Raw genomic sequence first — 19430 nt, forward strand, 5'->3', positions numbered from 1 at the left:
TAGTTTAGGATTAGGGGCACACGCCATTAAAACGACTTAAGTTTGATTCTGAACCTATAATAGGATCAATAGCACAATATCAAATGGCTTTTTCCAGTGCTAGCTAGTAGTGTGACACTAGTGTCTAGTACAATTTGCCCAAAGCCCATCATCCCATATTGACACATTCAAGGGAAGCATCATCCCGTGTATATATATATATATATATATAGTTCCTATCCAGATTGAAGGTTCACTCTGAAGTTTCAGAGTGAAGTTCCAATTTTGGCACACTTTTCGGTCAAATTTTTTCAGTATAGGCGATTCAATATTTAGGTATGTTATTCAAGATCATCTCTACAAAATTTCATCTAATTCAGACATCGTTAAGGTATTGAAATTAGATTAAATCAATGAATGAATTAAAATTGTTCAACGTGAACCGTTCGTGTAAATCTCAATTTTGAAAGCTCAAATCATTGTCAAATTGGATGAAATTTTGTAGAGATGATCTTGAATAGCATACCTAAATATTGAATCGCTTATACTGAAAAAATTTGACCGAAAAGTGTGCCAAAATTGGAACTTCACTCTGAATAGGGACTGATATATATATATATATATATGTGTGTGTGTGTGTGTATATGTTATATAAGCGTTCAAGAGAGCCTGATCCAACAAAAACCTTATTGGGTCGAGCTTAAGTACAAATTAAGTGGGGGAATTGAAATACAAACCCATTGTTTTGCTTGATATTAGAGCTTTATCTTTTTTATGCAAAAATCTCATGCTCAGAAAAATCTTGTTCATCTACGAAGCAAGACAATGATCGACAAAGTACAGATGTTCTCCAAACTTCAATCGTTAAGTTTGAGTGACAATGTGCAATCTGAAAAACAAAACAAAATTGGGCTACAAGTGTAGAAACACGGGGCGCTTGCTTCGCGTTAAATTAAGCGCATGAGGTGATCGAAAAGTTTTGAAAGTCTGGAGCACTACAATAATGTAATTAGTGACACCGTGAATCTTCTTGAATCCACAGATCAAGAAAACAGTGAGGCTTATCATGTACTTGGGCTATGTATGGTTCTTGGCAAAAGCATACGTATGCAGATTAATTTCCCAGAAACTTCATACAATGGGTGTGTTCTCAGCCTTGTTTGGATTTACCAGAGAAACCCAAAACGCTGACTTAGTTAAGGTTCCACTTCATTTCAGAGACACCAACAAATTATATACAAAGGGGCGGCCCATGGGCTGTGCCAATTGTGCAACCGCACATGGTCTCAAAAAAAAAAATTTAATCTTACGTATAGTTAGGAAATAGTCACTAGTTACAAAGTTAGCCGATAATTCAAATGGCCAAGTCTTTTGTCTTCTAAATATGGTGAGTTGGGTTTGAACCACATTATTAACATTTTTTCACTCTAAATTTTTTTAATCATTTTTTCTCGCCAATTCAACCCATAAAACACTCAAAAAGATATTTTCTACCAAAAAACCCCTCTTATGCTATTCCCCTCTTTTGTTATTCCATATCCACAAAATAAAAAAAATCATAATCTAGCGAAATCAATTCAACCATTGCAATCAACAATTCAACATCTAAGATTCGAAAGGTAATTTAAAACCCTTTCTTAATAGATCTCTTTCTTTTGATAGTTTTTACTTTTTAGTTTCAGAGATGTTTTATTGGTCTTTTCATTTGAATATGATTTTTTAGAAAAGATTGATTATGAGAGTTTGATAGATGACTTTGCATCTAAAAGTGCTAGAATATTAGTGTTCTAAAAGTAGTAGTATTGCATTAATGAGATTATCATGTTCTCTTGAAAAAAGTCTGATTTTAGTTAGTATTTTTTTTTGTAATGACCTTTATTACTCCTAAATATCAAGGCAATCAGATAGACACCATGGCTTATGCTTTTGCATTTGTGTTTGTTGTATCTAGATTTGAGGTCTGAAGTTTAGAAGTCTCTTAAAGTCATGTAAACAAAGAATATGAGAATACCCCTTGTATTGGAAAATTTGGTGTAGTGTTTGTTTGTTTTTTTGTTTGTCTATTAGAAATAGGAAGACCTCAACAGGTAAGTCGCACATGGTCTCACAAAACAACGGACCAGCCCTGTATATACACATATTTTCTCAAATAAGGAGGTCCGTACCAATAGTTTTGATGTGGATTTTTCTATTTTTAACCACTTTTCGGTAGAATTTCTTCATCTCCACTGTCTAGTATCTAGATAATATTGTGTAGATCATCTCTGCAAAATTTCAGCCAATTTAGTGATCGTTAAGGTCTTCAAAATTGAAAAACAAATGGACTGACTGAATTCTTTCAAACATGAACCGTTCATATTTTTACCAGAAAAACTCAATTTTGAGGGCCTTAACGATCACCAAATTGGCAGAAATTGTGCAAAAATGATCGTACATAATATTATCTAGATAATAGACGGTATATATGAGAAAATTCGATCAAAAAATAGTATTAAAATGAAAATCCGTAACAAAACAATTGTACGGAGCTTCGCAACCAAAAGTGGATATATATATATATATATATATATATATATATATATATATATATAAACACACAACCACTCGTGCAGCAACCAAAGGAGAGCGACTGCTTTGTATTATTCTATGTTTCCAATCACAAAATCACTTTTTTTTCTTTCTCTCAATTAAATGAAGAAAAATGGAAAATTGAGCAGCATTATTATACAGTACGTAGGAGCCTCCATCATCCGTTTTGTTTTTGCGAAGGGGTCTCTTTCATAAGAGAGTGAGTGAGAAAGAGAAGTCTAAAAATTCTATAACGTCTAATTCCCCACGTCGCTGCACATTGTCCATCTTTATCCACTATGACCTAATTCTGAGTTAAGCACTTTAATTTCTGGATGTTGTGTTAATTAAACATGAAAGCTAGCTATGCCCCATATGTATCTGGATTTTGTCCATTTCCACCATTTTCACCTGAAGTTTTGACAGCCAGGTGCTGCATATCTCTACTTGCTTAATTAATGCTTCACTCTAGATAATATGGTTTTACTTAGAAATGAGCCCTTACCAGTCACCGGTGTTCACTGGTTGGTAAAATTTTCTGTAGATACGTACGATAATTTGCTTTTTATAAGTGAAATATACAGTATACTATTATACTACCGATATAAAATAATATTTGGAAAACGTTTATCCATCTATATATTGACAATGTAAATTTTGATAAACACGATTGTGATACTATTGTCTACTTAATTTAACGTTAATATGCTTTCATAATTGTATATTATCATCATCAACGGAAAGAATTCTGCAACATTTATATTATGTCATGTTAATCACCTTCTGTTAATACTCTACAAGACTACAAGACAAAGAGACAATGGTTTGTTCTATTATGTCAGTGTTACTCATGCAGTCACGTATGAGCAATATTTTTCTTTCTTCATTTATTTTTGTTTGTAATAAAGGTGGTATAATTGAGAATAATATGACATCGGGAAGATTCTTAGAAGAAAAAGAAAAGAAAAAAAAAACCAGCTCAGCTCTGGCCCTGGAGAAACTGAATCATTGATGATTAGCAAATCCTTTGGTGTCAGTCATGTTCGGGAATAAACCTGCACAGCTTGAACAAAAATTATAATCTAAAAATCCCCAATAATTAGGTGAAAATAAAACTTGGGGGTTTCTTGTTGTCTTTCCCTTTTTTCGTTTTCTGTTGAATTGGGTCTTAGACACCTAGTTGATCATCATCAAGCTTTCACCTCTCGTAACCTAAAAACCCTATTTGATCTGTACCCCAAAACTCTCTGTTCCCTACTTATCTGTACAGGGGGGTCTAGTGCTTTAAACCGTACCCAGCACAACCCACCAGCCCACTAACTGTCTTAGTAACTAGGGTTTCCTATAACCATGGAGCTCAGCCCTCTTCTGGGTCCTTCTCTTTGATCTCTTGCTGTGTTGGGTTTATGTAGAGGCGGTTGTATATGGCTTACCCACAACACCAGAATCCACAGCAGCTTTTCAATTCGCCGTTCGGTGACACCACGTTGACGAAGGTCTTCGTCGGAGGCCTGGCCTGGGAGACCCAGTCCGAGACGCTCCGCCGCCACTTTGAGCAGTACGGTGATATTCTCGAGGCCGTCGTCATCACTGATAAGAACACCGCCCGATCCAAAGGCTATGGCTTCGTCAGTACAACAACACCCCCCTTATTACCATAACTTCATAACTATGTATGAATTCGACAAATTAGTTCCCGACAGTTTGTGATTAATGTTTTGGTGGTTTGGCTTTGAGGAGTTTTTAGGTGACATTTCGCGATCCGGAGTCTGCGAGAAGGGCGTGTGCGGAGCCCAATCCTGTTATTGATGGCCGGAGAGCTAACTGTAATCTTGCCTCACTCGGCCGGCCTCGCCCATCATTCCATTTCCCTGGTGAGCAATTGTCCTGTTTTCGTTTTTTTTTTTCGGGTACTTGGTCACTGTTGTTGGAGTGTTTGATTGGCTGATTGCAGGGCAACTGAGATCACCGGGGCCGATCATTGGTCGGGTGCAAGCTCCGAGAGGTGCTTATGTGGGGAGTCCTGGCTATCACCACCCTCTTTCCCATGGTTATCAGCCTGGGTTTGTTTACCCTTATGGGTGAGTTTTTAGCTTTTCGGTTACTAGTGTTTGTATGATCATGTCGAGCTTGGTAGAGTGTGGAGATTATGCCATTTGGCTGTCGTTGTTCATCTGCAGAATGTATAGTTTCAGCTTCAACCAAATAATCTCTTAGTGTCGTAATATGTTTCGAGTGTTATTCTTTGGATGTTGATCACAATGCAATTTGACTCTGCTTGTGTGCAATTATCTGACTTTGTGTTTTACCGCAACTTTTTTTGTGTCAATAAAACCTGAAACTTCAGCTAGCTGCAGTCATATTTACAGTAGGAATTTACATGTAATACTCATTGTTATTCTTTATAAATCCCATCATATTAAATTCTGTTGTCATCAAATGCTGGGGCTCGCTTGACTTGTCTGGAGTCATACTAGCATTTAACCGGCTAAAAGGCATTCAGCAATAGCATTGTATGTTGTTCTTTCCCCTTGTAGACTTACGTTTGTCCCATAGTGTCACAAATCCACAAGGGATATCTGTAATGTAGGTCGCTGTGTCAATTTAATCATTTATAGGTATTCCTTCACTTAATTGTGACCAACTGATCTTTAAAATGCTTGACAGGGAGCTTGGATTCCTGCAATGTTAAAATTTGTCTTTATAATCTCAAGAGATTCTATCAATTTCTGTATTTCAGGTACACAGCATATGGACCTGAATATGTCTACCCACAGGTGAATATCGTGCACGTAATCACTAGGATGATATGTATGGGATTAAAGACTACAAGGATTGTGCTTGATTGATGAAAACTAACTTTATTGCTCTGTCCGTTCATAGAACTTACAGCAAGGTGTCTACAGTCCTTACATGAATCAGCAATACCTTCAGATGTACGGTGTACCGGGAACAGTCAATCCGGGTGTCTATCCTTATGGACAAGTGGGTCACTCTCTTTCTGGGAATCCTGGGTATACGACAGTTCAAAGCTATGGAATTCCAGGCCATCATGTACTGCAATACCCTGGGTCCAACGTCAGTGGAGCATCACCAATTGCCCTGTCCACAATTCAAACACCATATCCTGCAGGCAAAGTTTTGTTCCTGTTCTTTATAATGATAACACATCTTTCTCAAAGTTTTATTTTCTACAAATCAAATTTGGTATATTCTCTTGAAGATCCTATATTTATGGCAATCATTTGCCTGCTAGGCTACATTTTTGACACATCTTATCAACTGATCATAGGTCACTGTAACCCAAATGAAGTCACCCAAATTTTTTTTTTTTGCAGTCGGATATATTTCATTACAGGAGTTTCTGATTTCCTCTTGTTACTCAGGTATAGCTGCACCAGCTCCAGGACAGGGACAACTTATTCTTCCTACTAATTCTCCTCAATTCACCAGCAGTTCTGATCAAACTGCAGGATAAGTGCCAAATCAGAAAGTCACATCTTGAGGTAGAGGTCATCCCTGCTTTTATTGCTTAATTTGCATTATATTATGGTTTATATCAGTCTTTATGGGATATGCAGGTAATCCTTAGATTGCAGCAGGACTAAGAGAAGCTACTGTCACTTAAGTGGCAGGTTCTAAATCTAGCCTTGCAAGTTATTATCTTTGCTTTCTAGAGGTATTTTCCATTACGAAGTAGGATTTTCCCTTATAAAGTTTACTGTTCAGCTACACCCGCCAGTTAGTAGCTTATGCTCAATTCAAACAAATGAACAGCTACCCTGATACCTTCTGTTTCAAGCCAATACCCATAGAGAATTTCAAAATTCATCTAGTCTTGTTATGGTTGAAAAGATAACAATGCTGATGCATATTTCACCCAAATCCTATTGTTTTAGTTATGTATGTATTCAGACTCAACCAGCCAGCTCACTATGTTAAACCTCACACTTGATCTTTTAGATGTTCCATTCACCTCTGAAGCAGTGGGTATTCCATAATCCATGGATCGAAGCACAGAGAAACATGATATATGTATATTAATGATGAACTTGTCTTTCCTTCGAATATTTGCTGCTTTTTTTTTACACATATTCTAAAGGCTAATAACTGCTTGCAGGTCATTCATGATGGTCATCAGAGATACCGGAAAGTCTGTCAGCTATTAGATGTCGAGTCATTCTGAAGTGTACCCCTCCCGAGTCATGAGCCTGAAAGAGCATGCATGGATTGCTCTCTCAGCTGGTGTCTGTAAAATATGCTGTTGCGCCTGCCCCGGCTCAAAGCCATTGGCATGTGATGCGTCGTCGTGGTCGATTTGCTGGATATGGTTTCTGGCAAACCGTATAATAAGGAAACTACTGTAAATTTGTAAATAACCAAACCCTCCTGTATATGTAGATATTTTTCTCCTGTATCTTAGAAAATTGATCAAAATATGATTTGTTGTCTGGACCCAAGGTATGGGTTTCCACAGTCAATTTCTAGTGCGCATTGGCATTGGTGTTGATGTCTCACCTTGTATTTACTCCCTCGTGTGTTCCTAATTCTGTGCATACTGCAAAGCAGAAATATCATTGTTGAATATTGAAGCTGTCTTTTAAGTTAGCATTTCTCCACTTCTCTATGGCTCATTCTGAATCTGTCTCATTCCGTTTTTTTATTATCTGTGCTGTTGTAAGTTGTAACTTGTAGATTCATACCAACAGGAATTTATATAACTAATTCATTATAAAAGAAATGGATCTTGCCACACAATTCTTTGCATTAATGTCTTGATGAATTCGTATCCTCTACACTGTAATAGTAATCGGTCGAACATGTGTGATATCTCTAGAATAATAGGTTCATATTATATGGAGTCGGAACAACATACAATACATTTTTAGTGTGCTTACTCAAATACGAACATACCTTTTTAGTGTGCTTACTTGCAATTAAGAATAATTTTTTTTAAACTAACCGATGGGCGATTAAAGTTGAACCTCGATAAATGAATAATTTCGATTAAATAATATTTTTTCCAGTCCCAACTCGGGATTTGTGTATATTACTATGAACCTTACTAAATGCATAAGATAATAATTTTTTTAGAATTTCTTTAGATCTCATCGAATATATAAAGTAATAATTAATTTAATAAAGTTTTTAAAAATTGTTAAAATAATTAATAATTGATCAAGTATGTAAAAAAATAGTGAATAAATTTCATAATACAAATTAAGAAAATTAATTATTTAAACTTATTATTTTAAAGTTACTTTTAGACATGAAATTATACTAAATTTGGAAGCTAAATTAATATAGAATCCTAGTTAAAAATAGACATAAGTATAATAGTCAAACTAAATAATTATCATCAATTCAACTAGAATAATAATAAAATATAGCTAAAATAATAATTTATTAATTAATAAATAAATTATTAATTTATTAATAATATAGTAATTTCGCTAAAATAATAACTTCTTCCTGTCATAATATTATTTATTTATAAAAGTTTTACTGTAGTTTTATAATGCTATCGTAAATTTAGTGGTTTGAAAAGAAAAAAAAGAAAATGTTTTGTTAGGGCCCAATATAGGAGACCCAAAACACGGTTTCTCATTTGATGAAATATCAGAAGAAGAAGAAGAGGGATTTAAATCTGTGAGAGTTTTTGAGTAGTGGAGAAGAAGAAGAAGATGGAAGAATATCCAGAAGAAATGCGTAGTCCGCCGGTGAGTCTGGTCTCCGTCGTCGGATGCCCGGACCTCCACGCCTCCATCTCCACACACCTCCACTCCCTCGACCCTCCGATCAACACTTTAGCCTTGCCGGACCTCTCCAAGGTCTCTCTCCTCCTACCTCCCCCAAAGCCCAGCCCCTCCGACGCTCCTACCGCCGGAATCCTGAAGCGCGATTGGCTTCTCAAGCACCGCACCAAAGTCCCCGCCGTCGTCGCCGCCCTCATCTCCTCGGATCGCGTCTCCGGCGACCCGGCCCAGTGGCTCGAGCTCTGCTCCGAACTCGACAATCTCAAGGGACTCATCCGCGGCCGCAGCACCAAATTGGTCATCGCCGTCGTCCACTCCAGCTCCACTGGTTCGTGTAAAGCTCAGTGTCTTCCATTTTAATTAGCCGAGATTGCAATTCTAACTGTTGATTTGGTTCGATTTTATGAAAATGCAGATGAAATCTCAGAGGATCAAATGGTTGCGGTGCGAAAACGAGCTGAAGTAGATGCCAAGTATCTTGTCACATTTTACACAGATGAAGAGTCTCAGACTAAGCAATCTCTGTTTAGGTACAATGTATGATTATGCTCTTGTTATTAGAATCTTGTTTGTTTGGTTTAGTGTGGTTTATATTTCGTCGAGATTTTACATAGAGTTGAGGGTGTTGTGCAGATTGGGAAGTGTATTTGCTGAGCTAGCCGGCACGTATTACAGAGATGAAGGAAGGAGGATTAAAGCTCGCATTGAGAGGAAGAGTTCCGGTCCTACTGACTTGAACATTCGATATTCCTTCAAAGTGAGTTTCCAGCATTTTGTCGAATTGTTTCCAAGGTTTTTTTCAGGGTGTTTGTAATGATGCTCATGCTGTGTAACAATTTGGTGAGCTTTTTTTTAGGTTGCTGTATTTGCGGAATTCAGAAGAGATTGGGTGGAAGCTTTACGTTTTTATGAGGATGCTTATCACATGCTATGCGAGGTATGCTTCTCTAGTAGTTTTTCCTTTTTTTTTTTACATTCGGTAGGGTTGAGATGATTTTGTAGCTTCTTGAATCAATGCCGCTGGTGTGGAAATGGTAGCTTCATCAATATTTTTATGTATGTAAATTTGTTTCGAAGGTGAGTGCCGGGGCGTCAACTAAGTTGTCAGTCATTCAGCGGTTAGTGGAGATAAAAACTGTTGCCGAGCAATTGCATTTCAAAATTGCAACTTTGCTATTGCATGGTGGAAAGATTGTGGAAGCCATTACGTGGTTCCGCCAACACAATGCTTCATACAAAAAGCTCAGAGGATCACCAGAAGCTATATTTCTTCACTGGGAGTGGATGAGTAGACAGTTCTTGGTGTTTGCCGAGTTGCTAGAGACAAGTTCAGCAGCCGTTCAGAGCAGTTCACATATAACTGCAGGCACTGGAGATAGACCCTTGACTGAGTGGGAGTTTCGGCCGGCTCATTATTATCAGGTGACTTCTCAGGAGATAGTTATATTTTCTAGTATCCTTATATTCGCGCTGGATCTGAAAAAATCAACTGCATGATTTGACTCCATAACCAGCTTGATAGTTTAGCTGCACTAACTTAACAAAAAAGAAGCAGCTAATTGGTCGGGATTTCTCCTTTTGCTACAAAATTAGACTTTATAACCAGACTCATCCTATAGCCTTTATCTACTATATTGTGTAGACTGGCTGATGTTTGGTCTAACCAACTATCAGTTCATATCAACCAAGTAATGACTCATAGCACTTGATGTTGAAACAGCTAGCTGCTCATTACTTGAAGGAGAAGAGATCATCTTTGGAATTTGCAGTTTCTATGTCAGAAGGTGATATTGATTGTAGTGCTGAATCTGTGGCTCCCTCATCCTATCTGGGTCAGTTTGCTCGATTGATTGAACAAGGAGATGCATTTGTCATGCAGCCGTAAGTCTATTCTATTTTTTCCTCAATATGCATGGATTCCCTTACTGAAGTTTGTAATTTTTGTTCCACTTGCAGCCTTACTGATGAAGAGTATGTGCGATATGCAATTTCTGAAGGGAAAAGGTTCCAAGATTCCTTTGAAATTATAGCTTTACTCAAAAAATCTTGTGAATCCTACAATAATCTTAAAGTCAGGAGAATGGCTTCGTTTTGTGGGTTCCAGATCGCCCGAGAATATTATGCTGTAGATGATTTTAACAACGCAAAACTACTTTTCGATGACATTGCAAGTCTATACAGGCAAGAAGGATGGGTCACTTTGCTGTGGGAGGTATTAGGTTACCTACGTGAAGGTTCAAAGAAACAAAGCAAAGTTAAAGAATTTATAGAGTACTCATTCGAGATGGCTGCACTCCCTATATCAGCTGATACTGGTATTCAGTCATTCCGATTTGATGAATCTGGTCCAGCTGGGCTGGCTACTCTCCAACAAAGAGAAACAATACATAAAGAAGTTTTTGGGCTTGTTAGTGAAACACTGGGGTTGGCATCTATTGGAAACGGTGATGATGTCAAAATATGCGACAACAATCCACTTCACCTTGAAATCGATCTCGTCAGTCCCCTTAGATTGGTACTCCTTGCATCAGTGGCTTTTCATGAACAAATAACCAAGCCTGGCTCGTCCACATTGGTTACACTGTCACTCTTGTCACAGTTACCACTTACGTTTGAGATTGATCAATTAGAAGTCCAGTTCAATCAGTCTCATTGTAACTTCATCATCATGGATGCCCGAAAGCCTCATGTTGCTTCCTTGACAGATGGTCAATCAGGTCGCCGCAGAGAGACAGCTCCATCTTTGCGACTTTCTACAAACAAATGGCTCCGGCTAACATATGACATCAAATCTGGTATGCATCCCTGAGCATTTTGTAATGTGTAATATGTCAGATTAATTCTGATACTCGTGCAGCATATATTACCTGAGATCTCACTGATTCATTGATATGACTCCCGAGCTTGTTGTTCTCTAATAAATTTTAGAATAACTTTATCGGTCATAACTGGCAACCCATAAATGCTACAGCTGATCACCAGTGATATTTATCTGTCACAAAATCACAATAGATTAGATAGTTTGTGTATTTGTTCATCTTTTTTATTTTAAGGCATCAGGACGGAACATTATTAACATTCAGCCTGTATTTAAATGATATACTTCAGTGCTCTACGTAAGTAATTATCAATCACAGAGTGTCTGCGGTTCTCATGATTTCTGCAATCCCCATGCGGTTTGTTGGTAATTCAGTTGGTTAATTCAACTTTTAATCAGACTTTAAGTGATTGCTTTATGCTTCAGAATTAGATCACTTCCCTGTATTCTTCCTTATCTCTTTTATCAGTAGTTCATCTTAGTAGCATTGATGGTTTTGTCAATTCTGATATTCCCCCGTCTTCTATCTCTAAAACAACTTTTTATTGTTCAGATCAAAGTGGAAAGCTAGAATGCATATCAATTATTGCCAAAATGGGACCGCACTTTACTATCTGTTGCAGAGCTGAAAGTCCGGCTTCAATGGATGATTTGCCTCTGTGGAAATTTGAAGACCGTGTGATTACCTATTCGACCAAGGACCCTGCTCTTGCATTTTCTGGTCAGAGAGCAATTCAAGTTGAAGAACCAGACCCGGAAGTGGATCTTGCTTTAGGTGCTTCGGGCCCTGCATTAATCGGAGAGAGCTTCATAGTACCTGTTACTGTTACATCCAAGGGTCATGAGGTTAATTCAGGTGAATTGAAGATCAATCTGGTGGATGTTAGGGGAGGTGGTTTGTTTAGTCCAAGGGATGCAGAACTATCTGCAGAGAGTCATCACGTTGAACTTCTTGGTGTATCTGGATCAGAAGGAGAAGATGAATCACAAGTGAGTACTGATGAAATTAAGAAAATTCAAAAGGCTTTCGGATTGGTTTCTGTTCCTAATCTCAAAAGTGGAGACTCATGGTCGTGCAAATTGGAAATCAAGTGGTACAGACCCAAACCAATTATGCTATATGTTTCACTGGGATATGCTCCAGAGAATAAAGAATCAAACACACATAAAGTTAATGTGCACAAGAGCTTGCAGATTGAAGGAAAGAATGCAATCACAATTAGCCATAGCCTTATGCTTCCATTCCGCAGGTACCCGTTGTTGCTTTCTAGGACAAAACCAGTTCCTGATTCTGATCAGTCAGTGTCAATGCCTTTAAATGAAACAAGTGTACTCATCGTTAGTGCTAAGAATTGCTCCGAGGTGCCACTTCAATTACTATCCTTTTCTATTGAAGGAGATAATGATGACACAGAAAGTTCATGTTCTTTGCATGGGAGTGAGGACCTTTTAAAACCTGCTCTTCTTGTTCCTGGAGAAAAGTTCAAGAAGGTGTACACTGTCACTTCTGAGATGAATTCTTCAAAGCTTAAATTGGGTAATGTGTGCCTTAAATGGAGAAGGAATTCTGGTACAACCGAGCAAGCTGATTCTGTGGCTCCAGTTATAACTAACCACCGACTTCCTGATGTGAATCTGGAACCATCACCTCTTGTTGTGAGTTTGGAGTGTCCTCCTTATGCAATCCTTGGGGAGCCTTTCACATATTATGTTAAAATTCAGAACCAAACAGAACTGCTTCAAGAGGCCAAAATTTCCCTGGCGGATGCTCAAAGTTTTGTAATATCTGGGTCTCACAGTGACACCGTATATATTCTTCCAAAATCTGAGCACATCATCAGTTACAAGCTTGTCCCGCTTTCCTCAGGTGCGCAGCAGCTACCCAGATCCACTTTAACGGCAGTCAGATATTCAACTGGTTTTCAGCCTTCAATTGCTGCATGTACTATTTTCGTCTTCCCCTCACAGCCTCATTTTAAGATGTTTGGTATGGGAGATGACAGCAAGGAAACCGTGGTGGCTGAATGATGGCTCTCTATTCGATATACTTTTCTGAAGATATAAGCGCAGCCATGCTGCTAAGTGGTCATCAGGATGGGTTCAGCAGATTGCTGGGTGCATGGTGTTGGATTGATGTACCTTCTTCAATTGTGGGTTATTCTGCTTTAAGTCTGAACCCCGGACATAATGTCCGAATAAGGTATACGATTGTAATGAGATGGAAACCCGGTAGTATAGACCCCTATAGAAGTTTCTACATCTCAAGCCTGTGGTGTACACAGCACGTAGTGGAGAAAACAGACATTATCTACATGATCTTTGAGGTGCTGGTCACTCGTGTTTTGGTAGGGAATTCGTAGCAGTTTTTCCCACGAACGTTCTGTCAATTTTGTTATTATTTTTGAATGCTTTAGCCCGCAGTATCTGCAAACAAAATGAGCAGCGAAGGTTGTAAGAAAATTGTATCTACTACTATCCAAAAGATGAAAAGAAGACAAATTATTCGTCAGCAAGAAGCTCCAAATTCTATTAACTCAAGCTTAGTTTTGATTGACTGCATAAGTGCACATATCTAAACTGAGCAAAGTATGACAGCTGCCCAGAATGGAATCTTACAATTTCACAAGTCTTTGATACATTAACCAAAAAAAAAAAAAAAAAAAAGAAAGACGAGCAGGACAGCCCTAGCATTACAACATCTCTCAATATCAACCGGCCACATCCTTTCGGGGACACCGGCAAGTATGATGTCTCTTGTTTGTACAACCAATTCATTTCCATGAAAGAGGGGAAACAAAAAGCTTTCAATTTACAAAGACTCTGGACTTGTGGACGGTCTAATTCGTGAGGGCATTCGCATGGGTTTATTTATTGCACCACCAAATCTACTGTGTAATGAATCCTTTGGCGTGATAGACATTTTGTTTAATGCACTGTCAACTTCACCGAATTGTTGTTCCTCCAAGCATTGCAAAACCTCATAATCCATTACATTTTCCTCATTGTCGACAGCAAAAGCTTCATCACCTTCCTCATCACTGGAACCGTCTTTGTCCTCGTCATAGGTTCGTTGAACCATTGACCAGTATATAAAATTGGGCCGAATGAACCTTAACACAGAAAATGTATTGTTAGCAAAGCATTCATGCAACTAAAATGCTATTTCTTACAGCAATTTCTTTTTGCTTCCCACACAACTCTACACATAGGCACAGCCGGGAATATGCTTGAAAGCTTGGGAGTCTCAATCTTTGTCTTCAAAACAGCATTTACCGTCACTCTGTTTTTTATCAAGAAGTGAAAAGATGAATTCAAAGCAGACAAACCTGTCACTATTTTTCAGCAAACATGGGTCAAAAGGGAACAACTTGTGAAGCTCTTCCTTTCCACCCCATACCCATGAATACTCCGATTCCAAATCATCATCAAAATCAAACTCCTCAGTGGTGATTAAACCAGCCGCATTCGCTTGCCATAGGAACTCCTTCACTATGGATGGCACGCACGCCTATTGAAAAGAGAAACTTAATTAGGCACAATTATCTGACACTTTAGAGGGAAATTGTGGCCTGAAACAGGATGAAGGGACGAAAACCTAACATATAATAACAAATATGCTGGTTTATCATACATCTACAATTTTTAAGGTTGTACTCCAACAACCTTACCTTCAGTGGGCTAATTTCAGTGCTCAAAATGGAATCTAAAGGTAGTCCAGCAAGCAACAACTTTGATTGAGGATCATCCATCAGAGATCTCAATCGGAAGCACATCGTATACATGATGGCCTGTTAGACATAATAATGATCAACACAAGTTAAAAAGACTATCAAGAAAAAACATCAGAGATTCAATTCCATTGAAGTAAAGCAAATGCGATGTTATGAATATAAGCATAAGTTTTTTTTCCCTAACAATGCAACTATACCCCAACTATTAAATGAAAGATCTTCACCATATAGCAGAAATACATTAGTAGAAATTACAATAGTCAAAATGAGAATACTATGTCCCATGTTAATCACACATCAGACACGAGTAAACTTAGATTGAACATATTGAGATACAAACTTGTAAACCATTATTGATCAAAACAAACAAACAAACTAGTAAACCATTAACTAATTCCTAAACCAAACCATTGTCAGATGAAGGAGAAACATACCTGACATGCAGCATAAAATAATTTATTAATTTCTGGATTTACTCCACCTTTCTTCCTTGTGACAAAATCAAAACACCACCCCACCAACCTAGAACAGGAAAAGATTATGCATTAACAATTTCCACATCTCTTTATTTTCTTGAGTGTCAAAACTTGAACATTGTAATAACAGAATGAATTTGGATTGAGTAGGTTTGGAAAAAAAAAACCTCTTTAGCATTTGAGCAACTACAGAGGGTGACATAAACATTGCTCGAGACAAGTAGCTAGCAAGGTAAGCAACAGCTCTCATCCTGCATGAAACCCAACAGGAAATCCAAAACTTTAGATCAATAATATCCAGAAGATATTATCTCGTAAAAAGTTGCATCAACCTTGCTGACTTGAGAGAACAATAGATTTTTGGAGGGAACAGAGTCCAATTTCTAGAACACATGGGGTAACTACATGTGGGTCTACCGATATGCCTAAAATTGTTAAATATACCACTTTTCTAAGTATAAAACCACGTTGAGAGCACTCATAATATGTAACATACACAAGTCCCAGACACTCCCTAGTGAGAGTATTAAAACCACTTCAAGTTGATGGAATATGACAGTTGATGAAGCAATATAACATGAAAGTAACCAACTCAATAAGAAAGTGATGAAACAAAAATAATTGACTGTAGAACACCAAGTGCAAGCATATCACCTGAGAGATGTTTGGTTGGCATTGTGAACAAAAATTTCAACAAGGTTTGTGGCAAATTCCTCACCACAGTTTACAGGATCAAGAGCACAGGCATAAAACATCACAAACTGCAATGAAGAAAATTCAATACAATGATCAGTAATTATAGATTTTTTTTTTAATAAAGGAAGCTACCTAAACATAGAAGAACAGGACCAACAGAATATAATTATTATGACTGTGTCTACCTGGACAAACTTTGACTTGCATGTGGTCAAAACTTTGTTCCTAAATGTCTCGAGAAGAGTTTTGAAGACCTAGAAAACCATAAAACTGTCAACACTGAAGAGAATTCTATTCAACAATTGAACTGGAAAAACAAGAAATAAATATATACCTCACTCAATCGACCAGCAGCTTCACAGGATTCAAGGTGCTCGAAAGTTAACACCATCAGTGTATCCAACTTTTCAGCATAACTTTTCAAAGTTAAATCGTTTAAACTTGCTTCTCTCGCATGCTGTATAAATATTACTTTCAATCAATTTACCAAGAATGACTAAATTCATGATAAGCGTGAAGAACAAAAAAGAATAATGTGAGGACATATGCTACACAATGCTTCTTGAAAGGACATGCTACACAGCTATTTAATGAATGGTACCCAAAGTAATATGATATTCTATCTTAATAATCCTAATCATTCTCTTTCCGTGTTACATATCAACACGTATTCACAATTTCTTGTAAATCTTGTTTTGACAAAAATCATCATCAATAGAGTTCAAATTCATACACTTTCAACTAACTGTACTAGCTTTTAACTCTATGTATTCCGCAGTTCTCCAAAGTACATTCATTCCACATATAATAGTTCAAGGCTTCATGCATGAGGTGCCCAAGTCAAATACATCTAACGCAATTTCATACCTCAGTACCATCAGTCAGAAAATCTTCTGCAAAGTTGTCCATATCTTCTATCTCCATCTGAAATATTCCATGATCTTCTAACACTTTGTCCCACGATCCCATTTCGACCTGTAGGAAGTAAGCTCACAGTGAATGCAAATGCTTTGATTACTTCCAATGAGAATTGTCTTTCCATAGTAACAAAATGCTAAATTAAATTGAACATACAGTATACATACATCTAAATGTAGCAGCAATTCCACCACCTTTGTGACCATGGTAACTCGAACGACTTCACCAAGTGCACCACCCTCTAACTTTAACATGTTCTCTACGAATATCACAAGACCATGTGTACTCTACAAGAACAATACAACAACCCTTAGAAATAGCAATGTACATAGGCATGATCTGGTCAAAATACAGACATCGGTAGGAAAGAAAAATAACTATGGTAGGAGAGAAAAGTACTTCACTTGGAGCCCAAAAATGTTATACAAAGAAATATATGAGAACTACTGGCCTGAATTATCATGTCCAGTTAAAATCTTTTTTTCATTTGCCAATTCAATACAATAAGAAGTCTAGTAATGATTATACATGAAATTTCTAAGTTAGTCCTCGAAGAGGTGCATGGTGAACTTACAGTTCTACTATTTTGCCGATATCGCTCAAGATGATCAGACACTATAACCACTATTCTTGCAGGGGAAAGCGGAACCACATCAGATATATCTTTCAAAGCCGAATGCACACGGGACAAAACTTGGTCCTTCTTTGTAAGGCCATATGGCAACTTCAACTTCTCTAGGAATTTCGGAGGCGTCTCGAAATGGCCTGTAAGCCAACCCAGGCAAAGATCAAGGTACTTCCCACTCGAAGAAGCCTGCATTACGTTGCGAAATGAAATTCACAACCAAAAAATATGAGCATACAAAATCCACCTCTAAAAAGCTTTTTAAAAACAACAATCGCGGAACCAAAGTACCAAAAAAATGAACACACCAAGGAGATAATCAACTCCACCAACGCGTCCATCACATCAGGCCCATAGCTCCACAGCCTCATCTTCAAAAGCTGAATAGACAACAAACAAAATCAATATCAATGTAAACCTAACACCACCGATATATCGAACTAACACGAAAAATTAAAACACTGATAGCTCTCTCACCCCAGAGAGAAGATCACTATGAACAGCGCTGTCGATATAAGAAGCTGCTCCTGACAGTCCCTTCAGGCAAGCCTGCTCGCATCAAAGACTTGAAATCAAAATCGCAATCGGAAAAAGCTTCAAACTCAAATCAATACGATTACTACAGCGCAAATCAATCGATCAATGAATCATGCACTAACCACGAGCTTGGCGATGTCATCGGGAGAGTGGCGCTCCCGCAGGTACAGACGACCGACGAGCTCGGCGTAGTTCTCAACGGACACAGCATCGCCCTGAAGAAGATTCCAGAATATATAAAAAAACTGAGTCGGAAACCTAATAACGGAGTCAGGAGGAGGGAGAAAGGTTTTACTTACGGATGAGACTGAGAGGAGAACGTCCTTGACGTGCAGAGCGAGGTCGTAGTCGGAGTAGACGTGGCCTTCGTCCATATCGAGGTCTTGCCGGAGCTCGACGCCCATGGTGGTTCGTCGGCGATTGAGAGAAAACCCCAAGAGAGAGAGAGAGAGAGAAGGCAGGGTTTTGCAAGAGCGGCGGAGGCTCTCTCTCTCTCGCTTCTTTCCCTTTTTTTTTTTAGGTACAGCGCTTCTTTCCCTTTTTAAACGCGGGAGAGACTATTTACCTTTTTTTCTTTTTTATAATGAAAGTAAAGGTCGGTAAGAATTAATTAAAATGTAGACTGAATTCACCCTAACTTTGGTTTTAAAAAAACTCATTGATTTACCGATCAGTCAAGAAGAAGAAGAGAGGATTATTAAAAATAGGGGTGGGTATAAAAAACGGAAATCCCGATCTCGTTTTGATCCCGTCCCGAAATTTATAGAGACGGGACGGGACGAAGGTCTAAAAACGTTCGTCCCGTCCCGTTTCATAATTGTGGGATGAGACGCGGGACGAATAATTTATATCCCGCTTCATCCCGTCTCGTCCCACCTTTAATGAAAACTTAAATTTTTTTATATATTTGTATCAAAATGAAACTAATTTATATTCTTAATGACTCCAAAATTATATCAACTCAAATAATAATGGTAAATTATAATATTTTGAACATAATATGCATTTTTTTAAAAAAAATTCATTATTAAATGTTACTTTTTTATGAAAAAGTAAAAATATAAGTTTTTATTTAACTTCATAAGAAGGTAGGATTTGTCTCGTCCTGTCCCAACCGGGATTAACCCCGAGTGGGATGCATTCTTAAAAACCCTCGTCCCGTCCTGATCCCGTCCCGATTCAAAAGAGTGGGACGGGACGTGGGATGAGCCCCGTCCCGTGCCCACCCATAATTAAAAACGCCGGATCGGATTTCTGGATCATCAAGTTGAGCAAAGATATTGAAGATAAAATTTAATTACTACTACCAATCAGTCATATTCGATT

The 19430-nt window shown here is 37.9% G+C and overlaps 3 protein-coding genes across 4 annotated transcripts; 2 read left to right on the plus strand and 1 right to left on the minus strand.

Moving 5' to 3' along the window:
• Positions 1-3527: 3527 nt before the first annotated feature.
• LOC126796859 (uncharacterized) lies at positions 3528-7181 on the plus strand. 2 transcript variants are annotated; one of them, XR_007672429.1, is made up of 8 exons: positions 3529-4175; positions 4295-4421; positions 4502-4628; positions 5288-5324; positions 5431-5680; positions 5934-6053; positions 6129-6226; positions 6668-7181. XR_007672429.1 is itself a non-coding variant. In XM_050523634.1 (7 exons), exons 1-6 carry the CDS (start codon positions 3972-3974, stop codon positions 6023-6025), a joined length of 837 nt encoding a protein of 278 aa, XP_050379591.1. In that variant the 5' UTR covers positions 3528-3971; the 3' UTR covers positions 6026-6053; positions 6668-7181. The 2 variants fall into 2 exon arrangements, 1 of the variants encoding a protein (XP_050379591.1); XM_050523634.1 differs by lacking the exon at positions 6129-6226 and having other exon boundaries at positions 3528-4175.
• A 1012-nt stretch (positions 7182-8193) lies between these two features.
• LOC126792008 (uncharacterized) lies at positions 8194-13448 on the plus strand. Its single transcript, XM_050518742.1, has 8 exons — positions 8194-8631; positions 8719-8833; positions 8937-9060; positions 9160-9240; positions 9381-9725; positions 10024-10184; positions 10260-11098; positions 11675-13448. Exons 1-8 carry the CDS (start codon positions 8232-8234, stop codon positions 13147-13149), a joined length of 3540 nt encoding a protein of 1179 aa, XP_050374699.1. The 5' UTR covers positions 8194-8231; the 3' UTR covers positions 13150-13448.
• Positions 13449-13614: 166 nt separating this feature from the next.
• On the minus strand, positions 13615-18583 carry LOC126792884 (uncharacterized). Its single transcript, XM_050519697.1, has 15 exons — positions 18404-18583; positions 18227-18319; positions 18045-18116; positions 17876-17947; positions 17517-17756; positions 17110-17229; positions 16892-16999; positions 16359-16481; positions 16210-16278; positions 15983-16089; positions 15496-15579; positions 15287-15374; positions 14790-14909; positions 14448-14629; positions 13615-14231 (listed from the first exon to the last, which is right to left on the minus strand). The coding sequence occupies exons 1-15, from the start codon at positions 18506-18508 to the stop codon at positions 13931-13933; spliced, it is 1884 nt and encodes a 627-aa protein (XP_050375654.1). The 5' UTR covers positions 18509-18583; the 3' UTR covers positions 13615-13930.
• Positions 18584-19430: the final 847 nt, after the last annotated feature.

This window comes from Argentina anserina, chromosome 1 (genome assembly GCF_933775445.1).
Source record: "Argentina anserina chromosome 1, drPotAnse1.1, whole genome shotgun sequence".
NCBI classification, from domain to species: Eukaryota; Viridiplantae; Streptophyta; class Magnoliopsida; order Rosales; family Rosaceae; genus Argentina; species Argentina anserina.